The sequence below is a fragment of the Epinephelus fuscoguttatus genome, linkage group LG7, assembly GCF_011397635.1.
Source record: "Epinephelus fuscoguttatus linkage group LG7, E.fuscoguttatus.final_Chr_v1".
In the NCBI taxonomy this organism is placed as follows: Eukaryota; Metazoa; Chordata; class Actinopteri; order Perciformes; family Serranidae; genus Epinephelus; species Epinephelus fuscoguttatus.
In genome coordinates, this window is record NC_064758.1 from 25,139,294 (window position 1) to 25,166,593 (window position 27,300).

Genomic DNA, 27,300 nt, shown 5'->3' on the forward strand with positions numbered 1-27,300 from the left:
TGTAATAAAATACAGTTTTTATTAAACATCCATACAGTCATTGCAATAGCATGTCCAAGGGTTCACTGTTTTATTGAGTAGTACACATAGATACTGTAACAAACAGCACATGGACACAGGCAGAAAAAAAAGTAAATATAGCCTTACATACATGTCACCAACTAAAATAACATACAGCATTTGGCAAACTGTGATGGGTTGGGCGGTGTGGGTCTTCCCTGCATACTGGGGGGTGGAAACAGATAGGGTGATGGTGGTATGTTGCTCTGTCCCTTTCTTCATTATGTACACAGTGCTGCACAGACAGCCACGACTTTTTCTCTCACCTCCTCAAACACTCTGGACAAGATAAGAAAGACACACAGAGAGGATTGGAGGGAATTATATATACATTATTATATACACACGTAATGACACACACACACACTCACACAAACTCACCGTAAAACATAAGACCTGGACTTCTGATGGTCCTTTAAAAGCACTGGTGGAAAGATAATTAAAGAAAGAAGAGAGTTAAATGAGGTCATGAGGTGTTAAAAGCACTTCACCCAGGAATGTTCAGGAGAAAGTGTGTGTGGATTTGCTTGAGGTTGTGTGTGTGCGTGTAGACGGCGAGATCCACTACATATTTTCCATCAAGGATTATCTGGCTCAGTTTCTGCCCCCTTAGCCCATTCTCCCCTCTTCTCACAGCACTTCACTCTGCCTGTTGACTCGTGGTAATGTGAGGAGTCTGGCTATGTGCCAAATCATCTGGAGTAACTTTTAGAAGCTGTGGAGTGGCGTGCTGACATCACCCCTTACCCCCCCAACCCAAAGACGCTCCCTGCCTAACCCCTCGTTTTCCCCTTGAGGGGCTCTCTCATATTATGGCTGTGCAGCACGACACTCTGTGTACAGACTCAACAAGCGTGATCACGTCATCCATACGGCGCACTTAACACCTGACATGAAAACGTGTCTTTGGTAATGTGATCACAAATGGACAGCTGTAAATACAGGTGTGAATGCATCCAAACACACTGTGGATGCATTAAGATGTGATCGCTCAAGCCACACTGGCAGGCATGTGACTCCATTTGCAGTATAGTGTGAACACACATGTGTCCCTGACGGTACTGAAGGTCAGCTTTGTAGTGAGCATGTAGCGCAATAACTGCATCCAGATTATTGGCTAATGTCAAACAACTAAGATGGAGAACTGAGGCCTTGTGTTCAAGGTTGAGTAGCAAAATGACACCACAATCTTTCTCTGATTGTACACCTGATCCCAAAATGTTAAAGGAACAGTTCACACCAAAATCAAAAATACATATTTTTTCTCTTACCTGTAGCGCTGTTTATTAGACTAGATCGTTTTGGTGTGAGTTGCAGAGTGTTGGAGATATCAGCTGTAGAAATGTCTGCCCTCTCTCAAATATAATGGAAGTACATGGCACTCGTGGTGCTCAAAGCAGCAAAAAAATATATTTGAAAAACTCAGCAGCGATGTCTCTTTCCAGGAATCATGACCCGGTTACTCAAGATAATCCACAGAGCAGTTTCACATAGGAACTATTCTGTTCCTACCGAATTACACCTGCCAACAGCATCACCGTGCAGAAAAGCATGCATCTACTGCTAGCTCATATAGCACCACTGAGCTAGCTAACATTACAGTTCAGTCAAAGAGGATGCCGTTAATTTTAACATCATGCTCTGTCACAAGCATGAGACTCTCGTTCATGAGCAGATGTACGCTTCCTTCTGCATGGCAATACAGTGATAAGAGTGCTGACCCATTTTTAAGTGTACACATCTCTGGTAGAGACAAATGTCTTTTAAGCAGAGAGGAACAGAAAGGGTGACTGTGTCAGAAAGCACTGAGAGACAAACACACTTCATTTTGGCTTTTTTCCATAGGATTTGTTCACAATATAAAGAAAATGATTATCACCAGCCTTATCCTTTAAAAATGTTACTAATTATTCTGCACTTCTTGCAGTAGTCTTATTTCTGAAATGTCCATGTAAACAGCAATGGTGCCTTCCCCTTTCTCAACTTCTTGATTTAAAAATAATCCAGTTACAATTGTAACAATACTTCCTGGAGAAACAGGATCACTTGGTTATATATGCTGATTAGACAAAACATTAAAATCACTGGCGGCTGAAGTGAACAACATTGATCATCTTATTAAAATACAATGTTTTGCTGGGAAATCTTTGGTCCTGGTAATCATGTGGATGCCACTTGACACGCTCCACCCAAACAGCGTTGCAAACCTAAGTACACCACCTCATGGCAATGACACTCCCCGATGGCAGTGCCAGCAGGACAATGCTCCATGCCACACAACAAAAACTGCTCAAAAATGGCCTGAGGAATGTGACAAAGCGATCAGGCAATCGACTTTCCCTACAAATTCCTAGACCCAATCTGAGGGGTTGTGTCCTGTGGTGTCTGGTAGCATGGCATTGGATCCTGGCGTTGAGTCCTGTGGGTTGTGAGATGGGATACCACCACATCCCACAGATGCTCAGTCAGATTGGGGTCTGGGGAAGCTGGAGGCCAGATCAGTGCCTTGAGCTCTTTGTCACGTTCCTCGGGCCATTCCTAAACAGTGTGGTAGTGTGGCATGGCGCATTGTCGTGCTCGGGGGGCCCACTGCCATCAGGAGTGCAGTTGCCATGAGGGTATGTGTTTGGTCTACAGCAGTATTTGGCTGGGTGGAGTGTCTCAAGTTGAGTCCGCATGAATGCCAGGACCAAAAATTCCCAGCAAAACTTTTTTTTTTTTTTTTTTTTTTACATGTTCACGAAAAGTGATCTTCATTTAATTAATGTGTACTTCAATGCTGGTCAACACTGGTTTTAGTCTAGACCAGTTAATATTAAGGAGTCAGTCAGTGAGCAGAGAGGAGAAATGACACGAGGAAATATATGATGAGAAGAGGAAATATATGAGATACCTACACTCTTCAAAGTATTAAATAATGTAAGTGGCTGCTTGCTGACATGTTTTGAATGTACAGCAGGCATGTAAAGGGATAATGTTTCTCAGTGCTGTAAAAAGAAACAGTGGTATGTCCTTTACAGTAAGATAAAACCATTATCCTTCTCTCTTTTACAACCTTCAACTATCCTGTGCATTCCTTTACCCATGTCTAGTCCTCTGTCTCATTCTTCCTGGCTCAAATGTCTTCGTTTCAACTCTTTGTCTCTTCTTCTTGTCTGCATCCATCTCCCCCACCTCTCTAACCGCTTCATGCTTTTTTAAAACTCTCTAATGAGACTTCTCTTGTCAGCAGTTAAAATGACACTGTGAGCAAAGCCTCCTGGCACTCCGTGAAAGTCTACACCACTCAAGCATTTAAAAAAGCTTAAATCAGAGTGCCAATACCAAAACCAGAATGTGGCTGCCTAATAGTGGGGGTATAAATAGAAATGTTAACGCTGTAAAAACAGCAAATTTGGTATTTCTATTTGATCGACATTAATCTTTGCCACATTACCACATCCAAAAGCGGGGCTCGCAACATACAGTACGAGATGTACAGAAGGTGGAGAGGGCCGAACACACATGAAGAGGAACCAAGAGGGCAAGAGGGGAAGGACAAATGAGTTGTTATTGGTTTTAATTTGATGCTATGAGTTTAAGAACACCGCAATTCATGGCTGGTCAGCAGGCATGTGAGGATCATCAGTCGGCCAAAGTGAATCTCAAACAACTGTGTCAGTATCTCATTCATGTGTGGAAGCAGTAATGAGCAGTGTTAGTCATAACGAAGGATTAAAGGATATTTCATCTATGAGGAGATGGAGAAGGATATATAGCAATGAAATGTGCACCCACTGGTAACAACACTAGACCACCAAACAATCTCAGTCTCTCTTGCACAGGAATACATGTTTGTCTGTGTTCCTTACCTCTGGAGGTTTGGGTGTTGGTTTATTTGCCCTTCCCAGACTCTGGAATAACAATCTCTGTTGAAAGAGGAATATACAGTTTATTTATGTTTTTTTAATAATGTTTTTTTTTTTTAAATTTACATTCTGGTATAATATTACAGTAATAAGTTGGAGGTGTGGAAGCTGGAATCATCAACTGGGCCAAATGACAGGTTCTCCAAATCAAATCTTTTAGATTCATATTTAGCAAAAGTGCTATTGATGTTCTCATCTAACTCTTAGAAAGTAAATCTGTTTATTTTCTATAATGTACAACATTGAGAAGGTGATTTGTAACCTCAGCAGACTTGGGTTGTACTTACTCAAAACTTTATCCCCCATTTGTCTGTAAATACGTACGTTTGACTTCCAGCTTGCAGGAGACGGCGGCTTCTCCCTGGGCGTTCTTGGCTCTGCAGGTGTACACTCCACCATCAAAGCTGCAGGGCTTACGGATCTCGAGGGAGCAAATGCCCTGGTTAGAGATCTGACGAAACTTGGGGTCGTCACCGATGATCATCTGATTCTTCAACCACTCGATCTTAGGCTGAGAGGACGAAGGGAGACATTTAAAATTTAGCCATTTGCCAATCTACAGTACATCTCAAAGATACCTTTCGTTTTGTTGTAGTGACAAGCCTAAATCCAAACATTTCCACTCAGTTCATGGTGATGTTCTAAAAATATTATGTCAATTGTGCTGATTTTTTAGACAGCAGCAGTGATCAAATGTGAACTTTGAGATTTCTGCCCAATCCCATTTCTTATTTTTACCCCTACACCTCCCTTTGGCCCCCCTTTGCCCACTAAAACAGAGTTCAAAGTGGTAGTGGTGGACAACTCCTAAAGACCCTGATATGTCATCGGTGGTTGACGATGGCGTTTACGTAAACAGACGCAACAATGGCAATAACGGCAATTTAACAACCTAAGTTTCATGCTATCAATCGTTCAAACAAGTAATCACATGACTTCAAATCTCCCCGCTATTCACCTTCAGAGGGGGAATAGAACATGGAAATAATGTCAAAATGTGAGATAATCATGCACAAATCAGCAATAATTATGTATTGTTACCTAGCTAGCTAGTCACCTACTGAAACATTAGCATGCAACTAGTGATATTTTATGCTTTATAAAGAAAAGAACCAACATACATTGAAACGTCCTTAAACTAAGATGATACAATAGTAAGTGCATTTTTTAAATCTTTATGAACGAAGAAAATACAGTTGTAGATTTCTTCTGTTGCTTTCACAGCCATGTTGCCGATGATTTCTCCTAACACTCGGTTTGGAGTGTGCTGCTGAAAAACCTCCATTTGGAAAGCCATGTAACCCTTCACACTAACCCCTGGACTTGAACACGTGAACTGAGGGGTGAGGGCAAAGTGGCAGGGGTGTATTGGGATTGAGATTAAGGGTCACTTTCCAGTGTATCATCCAAAGGAAAGAAATTATTAAATGGCATAATGAGAGTTTTATGAGCTGTTTACTGCTCTCCATCCGAGCTGCAGTCTCTGAAGTCATATTTTACCATTACCACTAGAGCGGCAACTAGCAATATTTTTGTTGTTGATGTATCCATTGATTATTTTCTCAATTAATTGTTTGATCTATAAAATGTCAGAAAATGGTCAATCAGTGTTTCCAAAGCCGAAGGTGATGTCTTCAAATGTCTTGTTTCATCCACGACCCATAGATATTCAGTTAACTGTTATAGAGGAGTAAACAAACCAGAAAAAAATGTACATTTAGGAGTCTGGAATCAGAGATTTTTACTTTTGTTTTTCCTTAAAAAATTACTCCGGTTACCGATTGATTATCAAATTAGCTGGTGATTAATTTAACAGTCACAACTAATAGATTAATTAATAAATCATTGCCACACTGATTTTCAGTCTTTTCTGTATCGCATTTGATATCCAAATTCATCAGTGCACTTCTTTTCCCATGTTGGACCCGTTGATAAAAATTCCAACATTACACGTTCATTACAGAACCCCTGTTGAACAGAACCGCTTTTCTGTTTTCACTGAGTCAAAGAGTATTACATGCATTTTAAGACAAACTGAACATTTGAGTAGACTGCCACTGTCATTCTGTCGTCAGCTCGTCTTCCAGCGAGCGCAGACACTCAGTGCTGAATGTGACAGTTGGGTAGAATGGGAGTAACTTAAGTCTGCTCAGGTATGTGCTGCTCTGCGCTTCAGGGCCACAGATTTCCTCATGGTCCAGCTTCATGCAAGGTGACTCTGGTTATTAGATTTCAGATCAGCTGATGCATGTCAGAGAGGTTTGTTTCAGCTATTCCTCACCCAAGTGTGAAACATATTTAGTTCTGCTTTGCTGCTTACGACAGGGTTTCAGAATAGATGTTTCTTCTATTTTAGGAAGTTGGGGAACTGACGTATGAGTTTAGATGGAAAAGGTCAAACATTTTGCAGGTATGTAGATGATTCTCTGATGAGTTTATAACTGTAAACTGATTCTGAAGATTCAAGGATGCATTTAATTGAACTGACTTCCGTAAAATTATTGTACAAGTTTGATACGTAAGTACCAGAATGTGGAGGGGCACGGTACAAACACTGTAAAGTGCAAACTAATGTCATCCGATGAGTCCTCTTCACCCCCGCTACCCTCACTGATGGACGAGGTGGAGGATGAAGTAAATGAGGCACACGTTTTCATCCTGAGCTGTAAACCAAGTCCTGTATATTTGAGCCTTTGGCAACAGGGCGATGCTGCTGCTGAGGTTTATGATGTTGTTGCAAACCAACACCTCTAATAAATGGTAATGCAGCAAGTGCTGTTCATCTTGTTAGACCTGCAGGTTGTGTATGAGTGGAGCAGTTGGGTGTATCACTCCAAAATATATCATCAGATGAAATCCTAGTTTTGATCAGTGCATCAAAAAAAGAAAAAAAAAAGGATTTTGATTTGTAATGCATTTTTAGCTCAGCTGGTGGCACTTCTCTGTGGGTGGTAATGTAGGTCAGTTGGTCTGTCTAGCACTTTGGTCTGTACTAAACTCTCAACTATTGGTACACTCTTCTGAGAATTGCCACCTTAACACGGTGGAGGGATTTGTGTGTCACTGTGAACCTGAGAGCTGTGTTGTCTTGGGGCTGATAGCCCCTGGTAAGGTCTCCCAAGGCAAAGTGGTCCCAGGGGAGGGACCAGACTAAGAGTAATTCTAGAAGACCTTCATGAAATGGCATATTCACACTTTGAGGACCTCACCCAGTATGGGGATACTGGGGCCCCACCCCCACCCCCAGACCTGGGGGGAAGCTCACCAGCGAGCATTTGGTGTCCAGGCATTGGGCCATGGGGCCTGTTCAGGCTCAGCCTGAATAGATAACATGGAGCTGTTGCCCTGTGGGTCTACCACCCACAGGGACAGGATTCAGAGCTCCCTGCTTTCTGTGCCTGGTGGCAGGCTGGGACGGGCTCCAGGCATGCTGATCCCTGGCATTGCAGACTGGTTTTGGACTACTGGTACAAAATATTCATGGTCCCCAGAGGATGAATCTCTAATAGAAATACCACTAACACAAAAATACAGCCCTTGTCTTGTTTAATTGACAGACAGATATAAGTCAATGTAAAATCATCCATGTACCGCTCCTGGTCTTACTATCTTATCTTCCTTTCCCTCTCTTCTGTCCCATCATATTTCTGTCTATGGACATCTATGTGTGGACGTAACAGGGACAGTCGGTCCCACTGATAGTGATAACAGTGCTGCAGTCTGGACAGGTGGCAAAAATAGTACCTTCTGTGATACAGCAGCATCTCCACTTAGCCACAACAGGACAACAGGCTAAACTTCTTATCATTTTTCTCTTATTTGTCTTCCCTGCTTATCTATCCTCCACATTCCCTCTAACAGCTACCCATGTAGCCTCTGCCTCTAGATGTGACAGCTCTTTATCAGACACAGCAGGACAATGTATCATCACACTAGATGCCTTTCTGCTGGACCTCCCTCAGCAGTCCCCAGTAGGCTCTGGACTCTGAGGCACAGCTCATTAACCAACACATCCTGTCACACAAGTATGAAATAATGTACGAGTGGGTGAAAGAGACAGTGTTTGAGAGCGATAAATGAAACTGAATTTGTATTTATGCAATTCAGTTGTTTGTAATTACATATAATTATGTGGCTTATTGTTGTGATGGTTTAAGAACTACAGCCAGGTGTCTGTGAACGGTGACACTGAGGAGTTAACAGCAGTTTGACATCTATGCAGGGTTTCTGTTTGGAGAAACTGGTGCAAGTACTCCATGTGTCCTGGAAGATTTCAATTCAAGGTTTCTGTTGTCAAGTTTGAACAGGTCTATACTACTGTACATCAACAGCATGGTCACCTTGTACATCCTGCCAAACCTCGTTCAAACTTATAAAGTCTATATGGGAACAAAAGAGCAAATAGTTAGATATTCTTATCAAACAGCCACATCCCAATTAAGCTGACATAACTATGAGTCTGGTACAACCCTATGTTTCTAGCAGCTTTGCGCTCCAGATCAGACTGGAGATGTAACCACTTAAAAGATGGGCAATTACTTGCTATCTTTTACATTTGTACTTTTTAAACAGAAAGCACATTTCATTTTTTGATATTTACTGAAAATAAAGTAGCGAACAATACAGCCAATACCAAGTGGGTTGCTGTTATCGATTGGTAGGGATGCACAATAATATCAGCACGTCATCTCTATCAGCCGATAATGGCTTTAAATTGAACTGTCAGAATCAACCTACATGCTTTTTTTAATGTGCACAATGAATGAATATTACATACACTGAAAAGTATTTCATGTCTCCATCTGCTGGTGGGCCATCATGACAAGAGTATGCATGCATAATATGGTGTAAATTCCACTGCAGAAGAGACTTGTAGATGATACCTAAAATTAGGTGGGGAAAAAAGTCGATATATCAATATCGGTCAATCAATCAATCAATCAAACTTTATTTATATAGCGCCTTTCATCAAAAATGCAACCCCAAAGCGCTATCGGTGTCGGTGATATTGTGCATCCCTAATCAATGGTCATTTACCAGAAACTTTCAGCCTTGGCGATCTCCCTCCAGGCAGCCGCCACCATATTTATGTTTCTGTAGTGAAATGAGGAGGCACCGTATAGATAACTTCTTATTTCAGCTTCACGAATTATTTTTTTTCTCATCCATTACGAGCGACAGGAATAATATTAATAGGGCAACCAACAGAAGTTCAGCTCAAAATGGCACACTGAAGACGAGTCATTACCGAATAACTGAAACCCTGTATGTAGGGGGTCAAACTTGGGTTAAGTACACATTAAGTATGTTGCTCTCCTGTGTGAAAGAGGTATTGAATGTCTCTCCTTCCTCTACAGATGATTAGTGGATGTGTTTTCACACAGCTGCTACAACTCGGTTGCCTGCTGGTCCACAGGGACAGGCACTTATGACTTATTTAGATATAGTGGTGTTCTACTCCACTTGGACATGTGGGATGAGCCGGGTTTCACTATATGAACCATAAACATACTGTACTTACAGCTCTGGGAATTGTTCACACATAAAAAAATCTCACACCGAGCTGTCTGGGCCTTCTCAGCTGTCCCTGAAACATGAATATCTACTAGTACTTCTTATTTTCAGTCCTTGTGTTGGCTTGTGTCATCAAATTCAGGCTCAGTCATCAGTTCCTGTTTGCTTTTTGTCTCAACTACACTGGCATGTGCAGACTGTTGAACCGGCTGTCCTTGTTGAGGAGTCAAGGACAGCCAGGACACATAATCAACTGCATTTCCACTATGGCCTGTCACCTAAGCCGTCTGCGTCAGCCAGACAACTGTAAAGATATGTTTAACCAGAGCAGCAGCCGCAAAGAGCAGTGAGAGACATACTGAAACTTCACAGAGACATACCAGTGCAAGCCCTGCTCTGTTCCTACAGTGGATCTTTATAGCAGTGACATTAATACCCCATTTGAAGCACCATAACACACACTCAAATGATTTATTGAGGTTCCCCAGTAAGACCAAGACTGTTAAAATATAGAACAAATGTTGTGTCAGGAAAACAGAGTTCAACTTTCTTCAGTGTCAAAAATATCACAAACATAAACAAGGACCCTCTACCAGGTGTTTCCCTAGCCTGTCCTCGCTTTGTTAAGCAAGCATGTTGTTAAAATCTGACTGTTGGCATGAGCTATGAGGCAGTATAGGAGCACTATTGTGAACCTGAACACGATACACTGATAAGACACCCTATAGGTGGTGGAAACATGAGCACAAACTGCACGTTAACGTGAAAAGGGTAAAGTAGGGATCATGGGCATGACATGAAACTATATCATGATCCATGGGCTTCTATGCAAACTGCAGTGTATGTGTGTAAATGTGTGTGTGAGTGTCTGTCTGACCTTGGGGCTTCCGCGGACAGAACACAGCAGCTTGGTGGTGTATCCCACAGTGGCAGCACGGTCACTGAGGGGTGTGGTGAACCTGGGGGCTTCGCTGAAGTTGTGTTCTGGGTACTCAGGAGGCTTGTAGACAATACCTGCGAACACATGGTACAATGATAAGATCTCAATGTTGACTTGCATTGAAAATAAAATTACAAAAACTGACTGCACTTAAGGAGATAGAAAATCAGTGGTGGCACATCAAACACAAACACAACCATCGTGTGCTGTCATGTTATATTTTTCAGGATACAGACCCAGACCACTCTTCCCTGTGTGTTTTTGTGTGAAGTGTGACGTGTGTGTGTGCAGGGCTCCGGACTGTGACCATGGCGACACATTACTCACACCAATCAGTCCTTAGATGCTGCTCTTTAAGTATCACTGTGTGTCCTGTCATTCTGTTTATCAGAGGTAGGATTGCACAACCCACCACCTTATCACCACCCTGTCCCTCAGAATGATACAGGAGATTCAACTGGGAGGTTTAATTTTCCATGTGTCGGCTTTACTCCAACAGCATCTAGACCTTGGGGAGTTCAGCCTATCTCCTCACTTCATGGGGCTCTGATTAACGAGGATGCATCATGTCGATGGGTCCTTCAAATCACGTGTTGGTAATTATTTCCCAACAGCCACACTAGAAGGCAGTATGAGAAGGTGGCCTATAAAAGGTGCAATAATAATTTGAAACCTGCAATGATGGCAAACATTTAGAGACCGTCTCTCCAAAAGGATTTATAGTGTTGTACTTGATTGTTCCCATAAAAAGTAACAGAAATAGTTGCTTACTTTCTCACTGTTTAATCACGATGTGAAGAGGGGGTGAATGTCAAATCGCTGGTTTTGGAAAGTTACTGAAATGGTCAGACAGAGCTACTACTACATCACCAAATGATATCCTCTGCAGGGAAGGAGGTACAGGTAAATACTGTGTAAACACTAGGGGTGTAACATTCCATCGATCTGGATCAATATATTGATTCAATGATTAACGATCAAATATCATTAATGCAAAGTGAAAATCTTATCACCATCTTTATGATGCATCTTAATTTTGAAATTGCCATGGCACCAAGTGCACCTCCTTCCTTCCTGAATGGGAAGGAATCTGCAGTGTAGAAACATTTTGGATTTCGTAGAAAAGACGAGTCAAAGACAAAGCACATACCATATGCAAACAATGCCACTGCAAGATTAAACACTCAGAAAAAAGGACAAAGTTGGCTGGAAACCTATCAAAAAAACAAACAAACAAACAAACAAAAAAACATGGTACTGACCTTTGCGCTAGCCTAGCACGGGTGCGAACACCCAACTTGCTTTGCCTGGGGGCCATTTTGCAAAATGACAAGAGACCAGAAGCCAGTCTTGGCAGCGTTTCTAAGATTTAAGGCATGCGGTGGGTCCTCCTACAGCACTTGTTCTATTTTGATGCTTTTTTGTGCACTCTAGCACCTTATGTATGTTGAAAGTACAAAAACAATTCCCAGTGTGAATAACTGATTTTATTATGAATTAGAACATTTCTTTGGGGGCCTTCAGCACCCTATCAAGACCTAGATTCAGCCCACCGGCAAGTTGAGTATCACTGCTTCAATGTGTCAGATGCCTGCTCACCAGCTTTATTCTGCACAAGCTACACAACAACTCTAAAACTCTCTGAACACGAGAAATGTGGCACTTTGCAGTGAACAACAGGAAGTATATTTTCATTCTTTTTGTTAAAAATAATAGACTGTTTTTCATTTAAATGTCTGGAAGAGCTCAGTAAGCTACTACAATAAGATATCGTCGTCTATCAATTGCTGGCCGTTGAACTGAATCTCATCGAAGCTGAAACGTGGAAGACTTTGTGATATCAGAGAATAACACACACACACACACACACACACACACACACACACACACACACACACACACACACAGGAAGGGCAACATTTGCTCTGCCAGTTGTCTTGATGATGTCAGGGCCTCTTAAAAGATATTTCAGCAGTAGCCGAGCACTCGCCAAAAGAGCAACCCACTTTTGATTAAAGCAGTGCCAAGGCCATTTCCACTCCTTAAGTCTTTACTTTAAAACACACCCAAACACACACTCAAGACTTTCACACACTTACAGCAGCTCATTAATCTATAAGTACCCACTTGTGCTGCAGCCCTGCCTCTGCACTGTTCATCATATCAACAAACTGACATTCAGTGAATAAAGAGATGAATCAAGAAGGTCACCTGTCTTCTGGATGTGGGCCACCCCCTTGGTGACGGCCGCTTTCTCACTGATTCCCACTTTGTTCTCAGCGAACACTCTGAAGGAGTACGAGTTGCCCATGATGAGGTCTGTGACGGTGGCAGTGAGCCTGTGATAGTGCTCCAGCACAGAGAACCATACCTGCAGGTGGAGAAACAGACAGATAGATAACTATACTATGACGTGACCTTATGGATTGGTTATTACCAGTGAGCTACCAACCAACCCTTCATTAGCCTGATATCTTCAGGTTTGCAGTTAGATCCATTTTACAGCCACTGTGACCTAACGTTACCCAATCCATTCTCCTGATCCTTTCACTGCCTCTTTTTTTCTTGAACCTATTTCTTCTCTCTCTTTCTGTCTGTTCACTTCAGACATCTGCTGAGGACTCCCTATCCCATCATGACTGTATAATATCTGTACTCACTGCACCATCATGTACAAAAGAAAGACAGAGAGAGCGTGATACAATATGTATATCCTTGCCTACGAATGTAGCATGGGCTGTATTAGAGTGCTCCCTAGCAGCACTACCGTCTAATATCTCTGCCAGATCCCTCTCAGGACCATGAGTCACAACTTTAAAAAGACCTATTAGCAATTTGATAGACTGTTAAGTAAACCCCAGGGAAAAGAGAAGCAGCAATTTAAAGCCTAGTTCACACGTACATGGGTATTTTGGAAACAGGGCTTTTCCTCCTTTGCCCCCCCCCCAAAACCCAAAACTCAAAAGCCATGTTGGCCAATCATGCAAAGAAGGTGTTGGCCAATCAGAAGGCTGAAATGAGCTTTCACATTAGCTAGACTCATCTTACACACTAGCAACACTCATGCGGGTGCTGGATTATGTAGCAGTGACCTCTGTAGTGCACTCTGATGCCTCTGTTCCTCAATTTAGGGTGTAAATATGTAACAGTCCTGATAGCAAGGTCAGAATCAACATCATTTTGATGACATCCGTCACTGCATGAATTGTCACGTTGTTTGTGATGCCTCAGAAAAAGGAAGTTATGACACACGTGTTGCAAGCTGAAAGTCAGTGTTTCCTGTCTGCATGTCAACACTGAAAACAGAGTATGTGAACGTCCTTATCCTAGAAGGAGTTTCACAAAAAGTTTGTTTCCAGTGACCTAAAACACAGTTTGCGTGTGGACAAGAGGCCAAAACACATGTTAAAAAAAATAAAGAAAAGAAAAAATAATTGTGTACATCGGACTAAGTCTAATCCAGATCATCTGATTAAAGACCATTTCAACTATATTTTGAGAGGAAAAAAGGGTTTAGGGAGGAATTTATGTTAAAATCAAGTTAAATGCAGATCAACGTCCAAGTCTAATCTCACAATATGTATATGTAAGTGAAATCGTTCCCAGTATTGTTACCAGTTCAGGTAAATTTTCTACACTTTAAGTAGAAATAGACCAGTGTTTTTGCTTTACGTTATGATTATGTAGTAAATGTTAATGCACAATGTAACGGTTATAGAAAAATGTCACCATTCGCTTTTAGACTGCTTCCCTACAATTCTGAGTATGATCTCCCGACTCACTTTTACAGCTCAAAGGAAGTGCCTCAACTAATGTGCAACCAAAACAGGAAGAGGACAGCGCTTTTGTTTTTCTTGGTCACTGTCCCCAGTTACCAAATAGTATCAGTGTAAGATCTTTGCAGTTTCTATCCCCAGTAGCAGAACTGCTGCTAGCTGCTTTTTAAATCTCCCAGTGGTTGAGTCAGCGCTGTCACTACCTCCGCTGCTGACTTCAAGGTGAGAACACACTTGGAATAAAGGCGCAACATTCCCACTTAACAGGCAACAGGCCTGATCACGTATGATACATCTGTCTAGTGTTGAGGTCGTACCATCAGCATTACCCGGATAATTCAGACACTGATAAATTATTATAAATCAAAATCTACATCAAAGGCATCTATGGCGGGATTCCCACTGACTCTTGCGCTGAGTATGAATCTGGTTTATGTCTGCAGCTTCACACAGTCTGACAATATGATCGTCCATACCCCGGTCTTCTTGTCGGCCTTCTGGATGGTGTATCCAGTGATCTCCGTGTTGCCATTATCCTTGGGCGGGGTCCATTCCAGAGCAGCATTGAAGCCCCAGGTGTCAACCAGCTTCACACTGGTAGGACAGCCGGGCCGCTCTGAGGAGACATATTACTGTAAGTATTTATAAAATCATAACCGGTGCGTTCCTCAAAGCATGAATGGTGTCTGCTCCCAAGATCAAAAGCTAACCATGTACTTGTATGTTAATGCCTCCATCATGAGGCCCCACACTTTAACAGCAGCAGCTGACAGCAGGGTCAGACATATACATCATTGTTAGAGGTGTGATGTATGTTGGCTAGTGCTTTGAATGTCTACTGGAGCAAGTCACGAAATCGCAGAACCAACAAGTCAACTGCACAACCTGCTGAGCAGACTCAACAGGGAGGCCAGAAATAAGTCATTATTCACACCTCTCCCACACACACGTACATGTGCGTCCGTGTGTGTGTGTGTGTGTGTGTGTGTGTGTGTGTGTGTGTGTATGTGTAAACGTAAGCATGTGTGACTCACCCACAATCTGGAGGGTGATGTTGGCTTTGTCTTCAAAGCTGTCTACTTTAACCGTCATCTCGTAAACACCAGAGTCCTCCCTCTCGGCGGTGCGTATAAACAGGATGCTGTCCTTGTCACTGTTCCTGATGTTGACCCTCTTTGTATCCAACGGCTGACCATCCTTAAGCCAGGACACCTCAGGTTTGGGCTTTCCCTAAGGAGTTGGAAAAAGAGAGATAAGACGACGAGAAGATTCAACTGTGATGTCACGTTATTCACAGACTATACAGGAGGTGTGTGTGCATGCTGGCTTACAAGAAAGGGGATGACCACGTTGACCTGCTCTCCGACCTGCTTGACATAGCGGGATCTGAGAGCGCGGGGCAAGCGGATCCTGGGACGGTCTGAAAAACAAGACAAGTCAGACATGTTTATCTTCTGTCTCATCCATCATCGAGGGATGGGCATTAATGTCATTGGTATCAATATAAAATCTTACTGATTCTGTTTATCGATCTGATTCTTTATCAGTTCCCTTTTTGATCCTTGATCAGTTTTTGTTGGGGAAAAGGAGTCCTTAACAGGTTTTTAGCATTATTATATATTATTATACCATGGGATATTCACACTCTGGGAAGTAGTGACACTGCTCAGCGACACTATAATGCTGGTGTTTCCACTCTGCATGAGGCCTCGAGTACCTAATTTGGATGTCAGTATCTGTTCAATGCACAGTTAAAGGAGAAGTCCGGTATTTTGCACTTTGAGCCCCATTTCTAAACTTTATGTTTATGATGAAATAGAGTGGTTAAGACCAAAAATTTGATGATTGCTCATTTTCGGAGAATTTGGCTTTCCCCTGCCTGGCTTAACAGTGCTTTCTCTATTCATCTCGATTGTGGAACTATTTTTTCAGCTGCTGTAAACTTCAGCTTGATCGTTTGTTTGACCCTGAAGTGTTAAACACTTCAGCCCACTTGATGGCCATAATGCTCCTTTACGTGGGTGTCACCAACCGACAGGAAACCACTGCAATGTAATGGGACACAGAATAGAAGCAGAAGAAGAAGGTTGCCGTTGTGTTCAAAGGCATCATACTGCGAAGACTGTTTACAAGCCAGTAATAATGGGCAAGTTTTGTGCGGTCAGCGACTGCAAGAGAATCTTCTGCGAATAGGAGATGTCATCGACTTCCCTTCCTCCAGGAGCGCACACAGCACTGTCGAGCCGGCACTTTCGCAGAGCTAAAAGACTACAATGACTACAGCCTTGTCGTAAACAACCACCTTTCTGTTTCCGGTGGCGGATTACTACTAACAGACAATGAGGCTTCCTATAGAAAACCAATGGATTAGACAAAATGTCAAATAAATCATCATGAAAACCATAGTTTGCTACGATGTCAGAACGTCAACGAACACCACTGACCACTCGGTGAGTTTCACAGCTTTGAAAACAAACATTTAGAAAAACATTTAAACATTTAGGGTGGTTTAAGGACAGATTTACACATGGCCATAGACAGCATTGTTAAGCCAGGCAGGGGAAAGCCAAATTCTCCAAAACGGAGCAATCGTCAAAATTTTGGTCTTAGCCACTCTATTTCATCATAACCAACCCAGAAATGGGGCTCAAAGTGCAAAATACTGGACTTCTCCTTTAAATGTTGCTGCGCAAGTGTGAGGTCTGCATGGGGGAACAGATGCTGAGAGTCTGCCCACACAGAAACACACACAGTGACCGGACTGACTGTAAGCATCACGTGGCTAGTGTTACTAACGGTTGCTAACGGGTTTAACTACAGACTCCAGCCATTCTGGTCTTGGTGTGAGTTTGTGGGTCTTTTAAACGGCTCAGTGACAGATGTTAGCCAGTGCTGCTATGCTAGCTTGTGTTAACTGGGCAAATGTTGAACTGCCCAGGAGGAAAGCAGCGCTGTGTCCAGCTCCAGTGCTGTGTCTAACCTATGTAATGGCAGCAACAGAAAGTTTGCTGATTATTCTTATGTTATATTTGAATTTATGGTTTGATAGGCTAACTGAAGCCTGGTTGTTCAATAAACAAATGTCAAATATCAATTGTTTTCTGTCGTTGGCCAATTGACATTCCTACTCTGACGTTAGATTGTTTCTGGCGAGTACATAAACTGTAATAATTTAATGCAAGCACTTGAAAATGGGAGTTACTTAAAATACCAATCTCTACTTACTTTAACAGTCATTACAAGCGGCACTGCTGTCATCTTTATTCGTAAAATGAAGCCACGCTTTGGACCGTTTCTTCATTTCCGCTATGGTCCTCATTGCAACTTTCCAGCTGTGTAGACGCAGGAGTTTGACCTCATTGTTTTTCAGTGCTCAGCTTTCAGAAAAACGCCGGCATCAATAAAAGGAACTGAAAACTTGGAGCCATACAATTCTGATGGATCAGACAATTTGTTCCAGATTCCCATTCCTATCATCATCTGTTTTCTGTTTTGCTTTACTGATCTGTTGCATATGCTGGTAAATTTGATATACCAGGAAGTGACACCTGGACACCTAAATAAGTAAACCATCCACTTGACAACATTAGCTAGCATTACCAGTGTACAAACTGTGTAAAGTACACTTCCCGTTTGCGGGGTCAGTGGGGTCATATACGTTCATACTGACAGGTCTAAATAGAGCAGCCACTGAGGGTCAAAGCTGACAAAAGTGAAGGAGCTAAAATTAGCTCCAAACCGATGACAAAAAAACCAAAAAACTCTATCTATCTATCTATCTATCTATCTATCTTGATAGAAAACTTGATATAAATGTTTGATGACAGGAAATTAATCCTCAACTATTTTGACAATCAATTTATTGTTTCAGTCAATTTTGAAGCGAAAATGCTAAACTTTCACTAGTTTCAGCTTTTGAATTGTGACAATTTGCTGCTTTCTTTTCCCATATAAATAAAAGATTAAATAACTTTTAGTTTTGGTCTCTGGATCAGACAAAACAAGCAAATTTAAGGCATCAATGTGAGCGCTAAAAAATTTAAAAAAGCTATTTGTTTTACTATTTTCTAATATCTTAGAGACTAGAGGATTCATCTGAAATAATTGGTAGTTGCAGCCACAGTAACAACAACAAAAATGAAAAAAATTGACATCAGTGTTTCCAATGATATTACCATGACAAAATATTTGAAATTCAATCACAAAACAACACTAAACTCACAAGTCCACCATCTATGAGGTTATTAAAGTGAAAAATAACTTCATTTGCCAGTAGCAAAAAGTTTCTGTGGACAAGAGGAAAAGTACAGTATCTGGGCAGAGAGAGGCAAAAGAGGAAGACCCTACATCCAGCAGCTCTAAAAATAGCTATGGTGACGAGAAACTTGGATGAACCCTGACACGTGTTCCCTCCTGTCATGCACAAAGAAGCAGCAGAAAGATGTCATCGCTTTCATCTGACTGCGGTGCACCTAGAAACACTGAAGTACAACAGACTGGAAACTGTAGACATCCAAATCAATTGCGCTAACTGCTGGTGTGCTCAAGCTGCAGATAAAATGATATGGATGGAATTGCACCGTGGTTGGGACTTGAGTCATTTACTTATCAACCACACTGGATGGCTGGGTGCTAAGTATCAGGAACAGCATCTTTCGCATGTTTCTGCATAAGCAGCAAATGTCTGAGAAGCTCTCTGGGCTTACAGGACACATAAAACCAAGCTGCTGCCCTCCATCACCTGCTGCAGCTTGCTCCTTCTCATCCACTCAAAATGTCTCAAACCCTCATCCACCTCCTGTCCGTCTCTTTGCTCCACTTCTCATCCTGTCTCATCCTCCTAGTCCTAACATTTGTCACCATATCATTGAGGCAGAGGCTGAGATCCGCCCCCTGGATCCATCATTCCCCCCTGAGGATCAGGTCTGCCTCCAAATTTGGCTCAAACAGTAATCCCTGCTAATCAGTACACTTCCCAGCAATGCCCAGAAGTGTTGTTGGCAGTACAGCATCCAGCAGCCAGCCAGTCCTCCTGCGAACAATATATAATCTGTCTTTGTCTCTGGATAAAGTTTCTTTGTGGGGGGCTTTCATCATATGCAGGACAGTTTGTCTTTATCAGAGGCTTGTAGATGCTGATGGGTGTGGGGTCAGGACAGCGTGTGACTGACACACAGCTGAATTTACACCCCCCCCCCCCCCCCCCAACAAGCCACGTAGAATCCATCAATTAGGCTCATGTGTCGCTCCCCTCAGTTGACAATTCTGGTGGCATGACTGCAATTTCTTCATTTAAGTTTCCTGTTTCCTGTTTACGCTTAGAGACAGTAAGATGTCCTCCTGAAAGTGGATAACTGGGGCATGTCAGCTCAGGTCTGCTCTACGTCAATGTGACTCAGTGTGAGAGCCCTGATGGAAATTCAAGACTCGAGTAATGACACCAACTTCAGTTTAAACACGCAAAGAGGAGACTGGCAGTGCCACTTCAGTATTTTTGGGACATTTTTACCCTTTATTAGAGACAGTAGCAGAGAGATGACAAGTAATTAAGATCCATGTTTGTACTGAAGCCATCTGCTGCACATCTTAACACAAACCAGTATAGGTGGCTAATATTTCTAATCACATAGTAGTTACGTGGAGGTGAATTTTAAAAAGTGCACAATGAGAACTTTATATTACAGGACAGTTTATTTATTGTAAGACATTAAGTGATATGCATGCCAGATGACAGGACAGCTAGAGAGCCACTGACATAAATTTAGGTGAGACAGTGACTTCAACCCTCACTGGGCTGAAGTCAATAAAGAATATGGCTGCCAGATGGCTCATTAGCCAAACGCTTTCCTTTGCCTGACTCAGTCTTCCATTAAATCATCTCAACACGGATGCAGCAGAGGAAGAAGTTTCAGAGTCAGACAGTTAACCACTGCAGCAGCTATGTTTGAGATTATATGGTGCAGCGATGCAGCAGATCCTGAACACTAGAAGAGAAAGTACTTTTCATCCTGGTCTGAATCCAGTGTTTTTTTGTTTTTTTTTTTACATGTGGAGGTTCTTTATATGTACGTACATTTTCATAGCTAAAAATTTGGCAGTTAAAAGACTGTACAAAGTATATTATGCATACTGGTGTATAAATATATAAATGTATCATTCTTAGGAATTGGGACAAATCATGTCTTAACAACTAAAAAGAAAAAAAACCTTACACACTAGTTTCATTTCTGGGGTGAAACATTTTTCAAGGATTTGTGTGTGGAAAAAAACAAAAAACGATTTATACAACATTTTCGTTTTTTTTTTTAACTTTAAACTTGCTCTGTGCCAGAAAACGTTTTTGTCCCAGACCAGAATTCACAACTTAAATTTAAAATGTGTTAAAAGCCTTCAAAATCTATCTGATATCTGATAACATTGGTTTAAAAATGTACTGCTTTAATCATCTTTGTTTTAAAATAGGTTTTTCTATGAAAATGTTGGCCCTTTTAAGATGTGTCCAAAATTTCGGTCAGATTTCTACAAAAACATAATGCAATAAGGCATAAAAGGAGTTAGCTATATCCAAAGACTCCTGTTTCACTTCCTGGTTTTCAAAAAAGGTGGAAATGCTACTCAGGTACTGGTTAGCATTCTACTTTTTGATTAATTCAGTAATAATATTGCTATCAGGTGTGTCTCAACCATAACATGTCAACTTTGTAGCCCTACTAAATCAACCAGAAAATTATGGTTTAAAATGTGTATTTTGATTAGCATTACAAGAACTCTTAGCAACTTTGAAAAGTAAAATGGCTATTCACTACAACTCCTGTGAAATTAATTTATATATATATATGTCAACTTCATTAAGACATCAAGTCCGTCAGATCTTACCTCTGACATCCATATGTATGCTATTCAAAAAAAAAAATTAAATCACTGGGATACTGGCCCATTACAAGGTTTAATAGTCAATGAACAGTAGAAATCAACCCCCCAAAAAGTAATGTTTTGTCCCAGTTCTCAAGAATGATTGGTATACTGGTAATCAATTAATCCCTTTTTTTTGCTCTTTGATTTAAAAAAAAACATGAAAAATAAGGGTTTGCATGAGCCACACATTAGTACCTAGCAGTTTTTTTCTGCTATTCAGACAATAGGTTACATCCCTTGGAGTATGTAGTCCATTTTATCCAGTATTTTATATTATGTTCAAATGCTAGTCTTAAGGAGAATGTCAGTTTCTCTGTACAGTGCATTACACTGACTATTGCAATCCTATGCAGGATCTTCCTGAGTAATGGCTTTTTTTTTTGCTGGCAACCAGAAGTACTTTGTAAAGGTATTTATCCTGGGTCATGAGTTTGTCTGAGATTTTGCCCAGGTATAATGTGACATAAGAGCAATCAACTTCCAAAAACACCCCTTATTTCTCTGGCAATCTCTTGTCAATATAAACGGATTAGAGGGCAGCTCAAAATACATGAAAGTGGTCTGCCACTGATTTACCACGCTGCTTTCAGCATTCATCCTGTCCTCAAGGACCCTGCTGTATAAATTTAAACTTTGGAGATGAAGTTGCAAAATATCTTTATGTTCTTCCAGCAGACCTCCTGCCAGGATCTTGAGTTGGCTGACGCAGCCTGACCCTCCCAAATATCATTCCAGTCATCAACAGATATCTCTGATTCCTGGACAGCAGGACAACTTGTGGAGTTTTGTAATCTAATATATAGTTGTGATACAATATGTTTGCTTTCTTCTCGCTGATTTTAATAAGCGCTAAGTAAATAAACTTTATCATTACTGATTATTCTCGTAAGCTTTACACAGCTTTAAGTCCTTTAAGGTGCTACCAGCAATAAACAAAATGTCAATCGACTGCTATTCATTTAGTAAAAAGAAAAGCACAAGTAGAAAATCTGTGACTGCTTCACCGTCTTATTTGTGGTGTCAAACCTGCAGTAACGACTGAAGATGTGTGTACAAGTGTAAGTATGACTTACAGCTAATGAAAGGTCTTGTCAGCACCTTTGGGATTTATATACACATGCATCTGTGCAGTCCATCTTAAGCCCCTGGCAGTTAATACTACCTCAACCGCCGTGCTTGCAACATGAGCATTTTATGGATAGGTCATAAGTTACAACCCTCAGAGAGCTCCTGATAAAGAGGTTGGAGACTGACATTTTAAACGACGTCACCACAATCAGTCAGAACCTCAAAATCAATGTTATCTTTTATAAGGACGTTTTGTTTGGACCTCAGGAATTTTGTGGGCACCTTTGTAGGGAAATCCAACAACATATTGGGACTGTGTAGGTAGTCTGTTGTTGTATTTAAGGAATAAGATTGGTTGTTACTCACCGCCAACCTCGCGGATCTTCACAGGCTGTGCAAGTGTGCAAGGTTCACTGCGGCCACCGGCGTTTACAGCCACCACGCGCACATGCAGCAGGTCACCGGTTGTTAGATTCTTGATGCAGCAACGGTTCCCTGGAGTCAGCTGCTCTTGAGCTGCAACCCAGTCTGTGGCTGCAGGTTAACACAAGGTTTGTGTTAATATGCAGCTTTTAGTGCAGTTTTAACTTTGAAGTACTTGTCATAATAGCTTCAATCAATTCAATTTAATTCTATTCAGACTTTATTAAGGAAACAAGTGAGGGTCCATAGTGCAATAAAAAAAGAAAAAAGAAATAAAATAAAATACAAAAAAATAAATTAAATTAAAAATATATATAAAATAAAATAAAATAAAATAAAATAAAATTGAATTAAATTAATTAAAAAACATATCAAATAAAATAAAGCTAAATAAAATAAAAAAATATACAAATAAAATAAAATAAAATAAAGACATCTACAAAAGTCAGTCCACAATGATTATACATTAACATACAGGATGGCACACCAGTTGTTCCACATTCTAGACAGGAACTTGACGGAGCTCAGTTTGGGGTTGATCAAGGCTAAAACAATACTGTTTACAGAATCAGAAAACCCATATACATAAGATTCCTTATAACAGTAAAGCAGGTGGGCACACCAACACTCGATGAGGTCACTACATTTCTTTTAATTTTTTTTTTTTTTTAACATAAACATTCCTCCTTAAACTTTTTTCCATTTGTAACGTGTAAAACATCCCTTAATGGGACATGTTAAGTGGTTTATCGCCTGTCGACACACGTTTACAAACAACCTGCCCATAAGGAGGACCCTTTGGCCGCCATGATGAAATCTCACATGGCATGCTGTCATCTGAGCAAACGAGCGCTTCTAAAAGTGGGGTGAGGAGATACAGTGACAGCCAGTGAAATGCTGCCTGCCGTATACGGCCTGGGCACAGCTATGAGCCTATCTGCCCTCTGACACTCGGAGGACAGGTGCAGCCTCACACATGCACATGCACACACATACACACACACACACACACACACACACAGACTTACTTCCATCCTTGCGGTACTCGATGGCGTATCCATCCAAGCCGCAGTCTCCAATGGTCTCTGGCATCTTCCATTCAATGGTGAGGGAGGTGTCGTTCACATCTTCCACAGTTATGTCCAGAGGAGCGCTGGTGGGCACTGAAGGAGGTTCAGACAGTGCAGAATAATTAAGTGTTAAAGCTGACGGTAAGATGATCTTAAAAATACCAACATACCCTCCAGTCTACAACATAATGTTATGATTATCATCTCCATTAATCATTTAAGGAAAAATTTCCTTCACAATTTCCTAAAGCTAGAGGTAATGTCTCTAAATGTGTTGTTTTGTCCAACTAAAGGTAAAAAAAACCCCATCAAAAATATTAAATCTATGGGACAAAAAAATCAGCAATTTTTTGGTATTTTTGCTTTAATCTGCAACTATTGTCATTATCAAACTGTGACTTCAAGTCATTTTAAAAGTCAAAATGTCAAATATTTGCAGCTTCCACATTCTATAAAGTAAGGGTTTGATGCTTTTCTTTGTTTTACATGATAGTAAACGGAGTATCTTCAGGTTATAAGAGAAATGCTTCATTTGTCCCCATCATAACATCTGTCATCGTCCTTCACTAGGTGTTCAAAGCAGGACCAAGCTACAGTACCAGCAGAGCCTAAGTTGGTGTTACCTGCGGGAGGCGGGGGCGTGGGGGCCTTTGGCGGCTCCTCAATTACGACAGCTTCTGCTGGAGCAGCTAGCATCAAACAAGCAGGGGGTTAATGTCATTTTTAGAGACAAACACCAGCAATGAGGACCTGATAAATATTTAGAGCATCTTTTCAATGTGATCAGTGCAAATATTTTCAATGGAAAAATATATCAGGAGGCTCAAAGTTTTGTCAAGAAGCTACTAGTCCTCACAGCTGGTGGAAAGCGTGATGGATGGCATCTGCTCGATGAGATTTTCAATAAAGCAGTCATCATTGTTTGCAGTGTATTACGTGGTTGAGCAGTAATGTTGTTGTCTCTGTGGTGGTTTATGTTTACCGTCTGTGTGAGCATCTGCAGCGGGAGCAGCAGCATCGTCTTCAGCAGCGGGAGCGGCAGCTAGCGTTAAAATGCCATTAGGAAAGCCGATTAGTGACTTACATCATGGCATTACTCATGCAGGGAATCAATCAGTTTCAAGCTAATTTGATAAAGAAACACTCCACTGAAGCATGCAGTAGGACAGAGCAATGGGGACGAAACTTTCCGTATTCACAATGACAAGAACAGATGGTTTTATGACCCCAAAACTGACATATAATGGAGATCCTGTCAGACATTTGCACACAGTAGAAGAGAAATCTCATGGGTTGGTTAAAAAGACACAAAGATGATGAAGTTTACAGACAGAAATACAGAATAAACACAACAGATTATGAAGAACAAGAAACATACACACCATGTGGAGTGCACAGTGGGACACAGACACACACACGTCATGCATTACAGCTGAGCGTGCTAGACGCCTGTGGTGTGTGTTTACCCTCAGTGGGAGTCGTCGAGTCGGCTCCTTCTTCTGTGGCTGTGGCATCAGCTGAAGTTACATGTTGAGGTTAGCAGGCAAAATCAACACCAGTCACTCGGCTACAAATGGTTTGTGCAGGAAGCAGGGACTTTATAAATGGCTAATTAAATATAAATATACTGAAATTAATGACCAGGAAGTGTCCATTAATACTAATACTAATAATAATAATGGGATTTACCATCAGCTGCAAGTGTATTAGATGTTAGAAGCATGTTGGCAGGTGAAGAGATCAGTGGATAGAGGAGAAAAGATGGATAAAAGGCATTTCACTGATAGTTGGTGTTTTTCTCAACACAAATTTCAGGAAAGTGCAATGATGGTCTTCTGTGGTTTTAATATTGTTGTAATTTGCAAAGCCTCAACCACTCATGACCAGCGTTGAGTCAACACACTCAGTTTAATACTGTACCTTTGCATGCAAGACATTAGAGGATATACAAGCTCCACCGCTGAGTGCTATATTTCAACAGGCAACAGTTTGAGTTTGAGAATGATGAAGGTCACAGTTGCTGCAGCAGGCAGACACTTTGTGGCTGCTGGTGTCTCATTTGCTGCATGTGCAGTGAGTTGGCAGGAGCTGAACATCAGTCAGAGGACTAGTATAGATTGTCAATGCAGTGTTTGCACCATGCACTCACCTGTCATATCCGTTTCCATTAAAACCAAGTAGGCTAACAGATTACACTAATATTTAAGGCTGTAAAAATGTGTATCTACCGTAGGAATTTTTTGTTTGGTTAGCTCTTATTATTTTTCAATTATTTTATTATGCTGTTGTAACTGACATGTCAGTGTCACAAAAATGTTTTAATAAAGATTTAAGTAAAAGAAACAAACAACTAAGTAGGCTAAGTTAGCAAGTCACTGACAGGTGTTTTTGTTATTTAGCCTGTTGTTAGTTTTAGCTAAGTATACCTAATAAACTGGCAACAAAGTTTATGTGCCCCCAAATACAAATAAAATCAATAATAAACGCAGCAGTCATTACCTTCAAGTAACGTTAAGTTTTCCAGTCGGTTACACGTCAAACCTGTTAGCTAGCCTCACCTAGCTAACGTTAGTAAAGTTAGCTTGACCGTTAGCACTCCATTCCATGCTCGCGAGGGATATTCGCGGTTGCTATGGCGCCTGTAGTCCCAGGATACCTGGACCAGCCGCGGCGGTGTCCTCTGCTGGGGCTGCGGGAGCTGCCTCTGCCGGAGGAGCTTCCACAGGTGCAGCCTCTGCAGGTGGAGCCTCTACAGGTGGAGCCGGTGCAGGCTCCGGGGCGGGCTCAGGTGCCTTGTCGGCAGCCTTCTTGGCTGGGGACTTCTTGATGGGTGCAGGCTTGCTCGGCATCGTGCTGACAGATGGTCAGTCCTCTGGATGGAGGAGCCAGGAGGGATCTTATATAGCGAGAGGGTTGGTGGGCATGGAGACAACTCCACCCATCCCCTGACTGTAATAAAGCCCCCTCCCCACTTCAGTGTCATCCTCATGTCCGTCATATGGAGGATCATTTCCACCAGTGGGATTAAAACAAAACAAAACAAAAAAAAAGATCCTGTCAATTATTAAAATGAGAAACATACAGATAATAAGTCAATATTTTGAGATAAGTGATAATACGTTTTTTATTTCAGAAAATCAAGTCATTATTTTTGAGATAAGTCAATATTTATTTTATTTTGATTTAATAATCTATGATAATAATTCATTATTTTAAGTCATTATTTTGAGATGTCTTTTTTTTTTTTAAAGTAAGTCATTACTTTGAGATAAGTAAGTATTAATTTAGTTGTAAGTAGGTTATGTCAATCAATCAATCAATCAATCAATCACTCAATTTTATTTATAAAGCCCAATATCACAAATCACAATTTGCCTCACAGGGCTTTACAGCATACGACATCCCTCTGTCCTTAGGACCCTCACAGCGGTTAAGGAAAAACTCTTTAAACTCTTCTTTAAACGGTAGAAACATCAGGAAGAGCAACTGAGGAGGGATCCCTCTTCCAGGACGGACAGACGTGCAATAGATGTCGTACAGAACAGATCAGCATAATAACTGTCATTATTTTGAGAAAATGCCTCATTATTTCAACATACCAGCTGTTCATTTTATGGTACAAACTG

The 27,300-nt window shown here is 41.3% G+C and overlaps 1 protein-coding gene across 3 annotated transcripts; it reads right to left on the reverse strand.

The window, feature by feature from the left end:
• On the reverse strand, positions 1 to 26,558 carry mybpha (myosin binding protein Ha). 3 transcript variants are annotated; one of them, XM_049582376.1, is made up of 15 exons: positions 26,331 to 26,558; positions 25,141 to 25,191; positions 24,657 to 24,716; positions 24,298 to 24,363; positions 23,633 to 23,767; positions 22,548 to 22,715; positions 15,530 to 15,618; positions 15,233 to 15,428; positions 14,675 to 14,814; positions 12,634 to 12,793; positions 10,360 to 10,496; positions 4,293 to 4,479; positions 3,912 to 3,968; positions 442 to 484; positions 1 to 339 (listed from the first exon to the last, which is right to left on the reverse strand). In XM_049582376.1, the coding sequence occupies exons 1-13, from the start codon at positions 26,521 to 26,523 to the stop codon at positions 3,934 to 3,936; spliced, it is 1,617 nt and encodes a 538-aa protein (XP_049438333.1). In that variant the 5' UTR covers positions 26,524 to 26,558; the 3' UTR covers positions 1 to 339; positions 442 to 484; positions 3,912 to 3,933. The 3 variants fall into 3 exon arrangements, with proteins under 3 accessions (XP_049438333.1, XP_049438334.1, XP_049438335.1); XM_049582377.1 differs by lacking the exons at positions 24,298 to 24,363; positions 24,657 to 24,716; XM_049582378.1 differs by lacking the exons at positions 24,298 to 24,363; positions 24,657 to 24,716; positions 25,141 to 25,191.
• Between the last annotated feature and the right edge of the window lie 742 nt (positions 26,559 to 27,300).

What these genes read in the sequence shown, in the direction of transcription:
- mybpha (XM_049582376.1), bottom strand. Translation starts at nt 26,523, where the DNA reads ATGCCGAGCAAGCCTGCACCCATCAAGAAGTCCCCAGCCAAGAAGGCT. An exon ending in GAAGATCCGCGAGGTTGGCG is followed by an intron (nt 15,619 to 22,547) that starts GTGAGTAACAAC and finishes CTTGTTTTTCAG; the next exon opens with ACCGTCCCAGGATCCGCTTG. An exon ending in GGCCCACATCCAGAAGACAG is followed by an intron (nt 10,497 to 12,633) that starts GTGACCTTCTTG and finishes ATGTGTTCGCAG; the next exon opens with GTATTGTCTACAAGCCTCCT.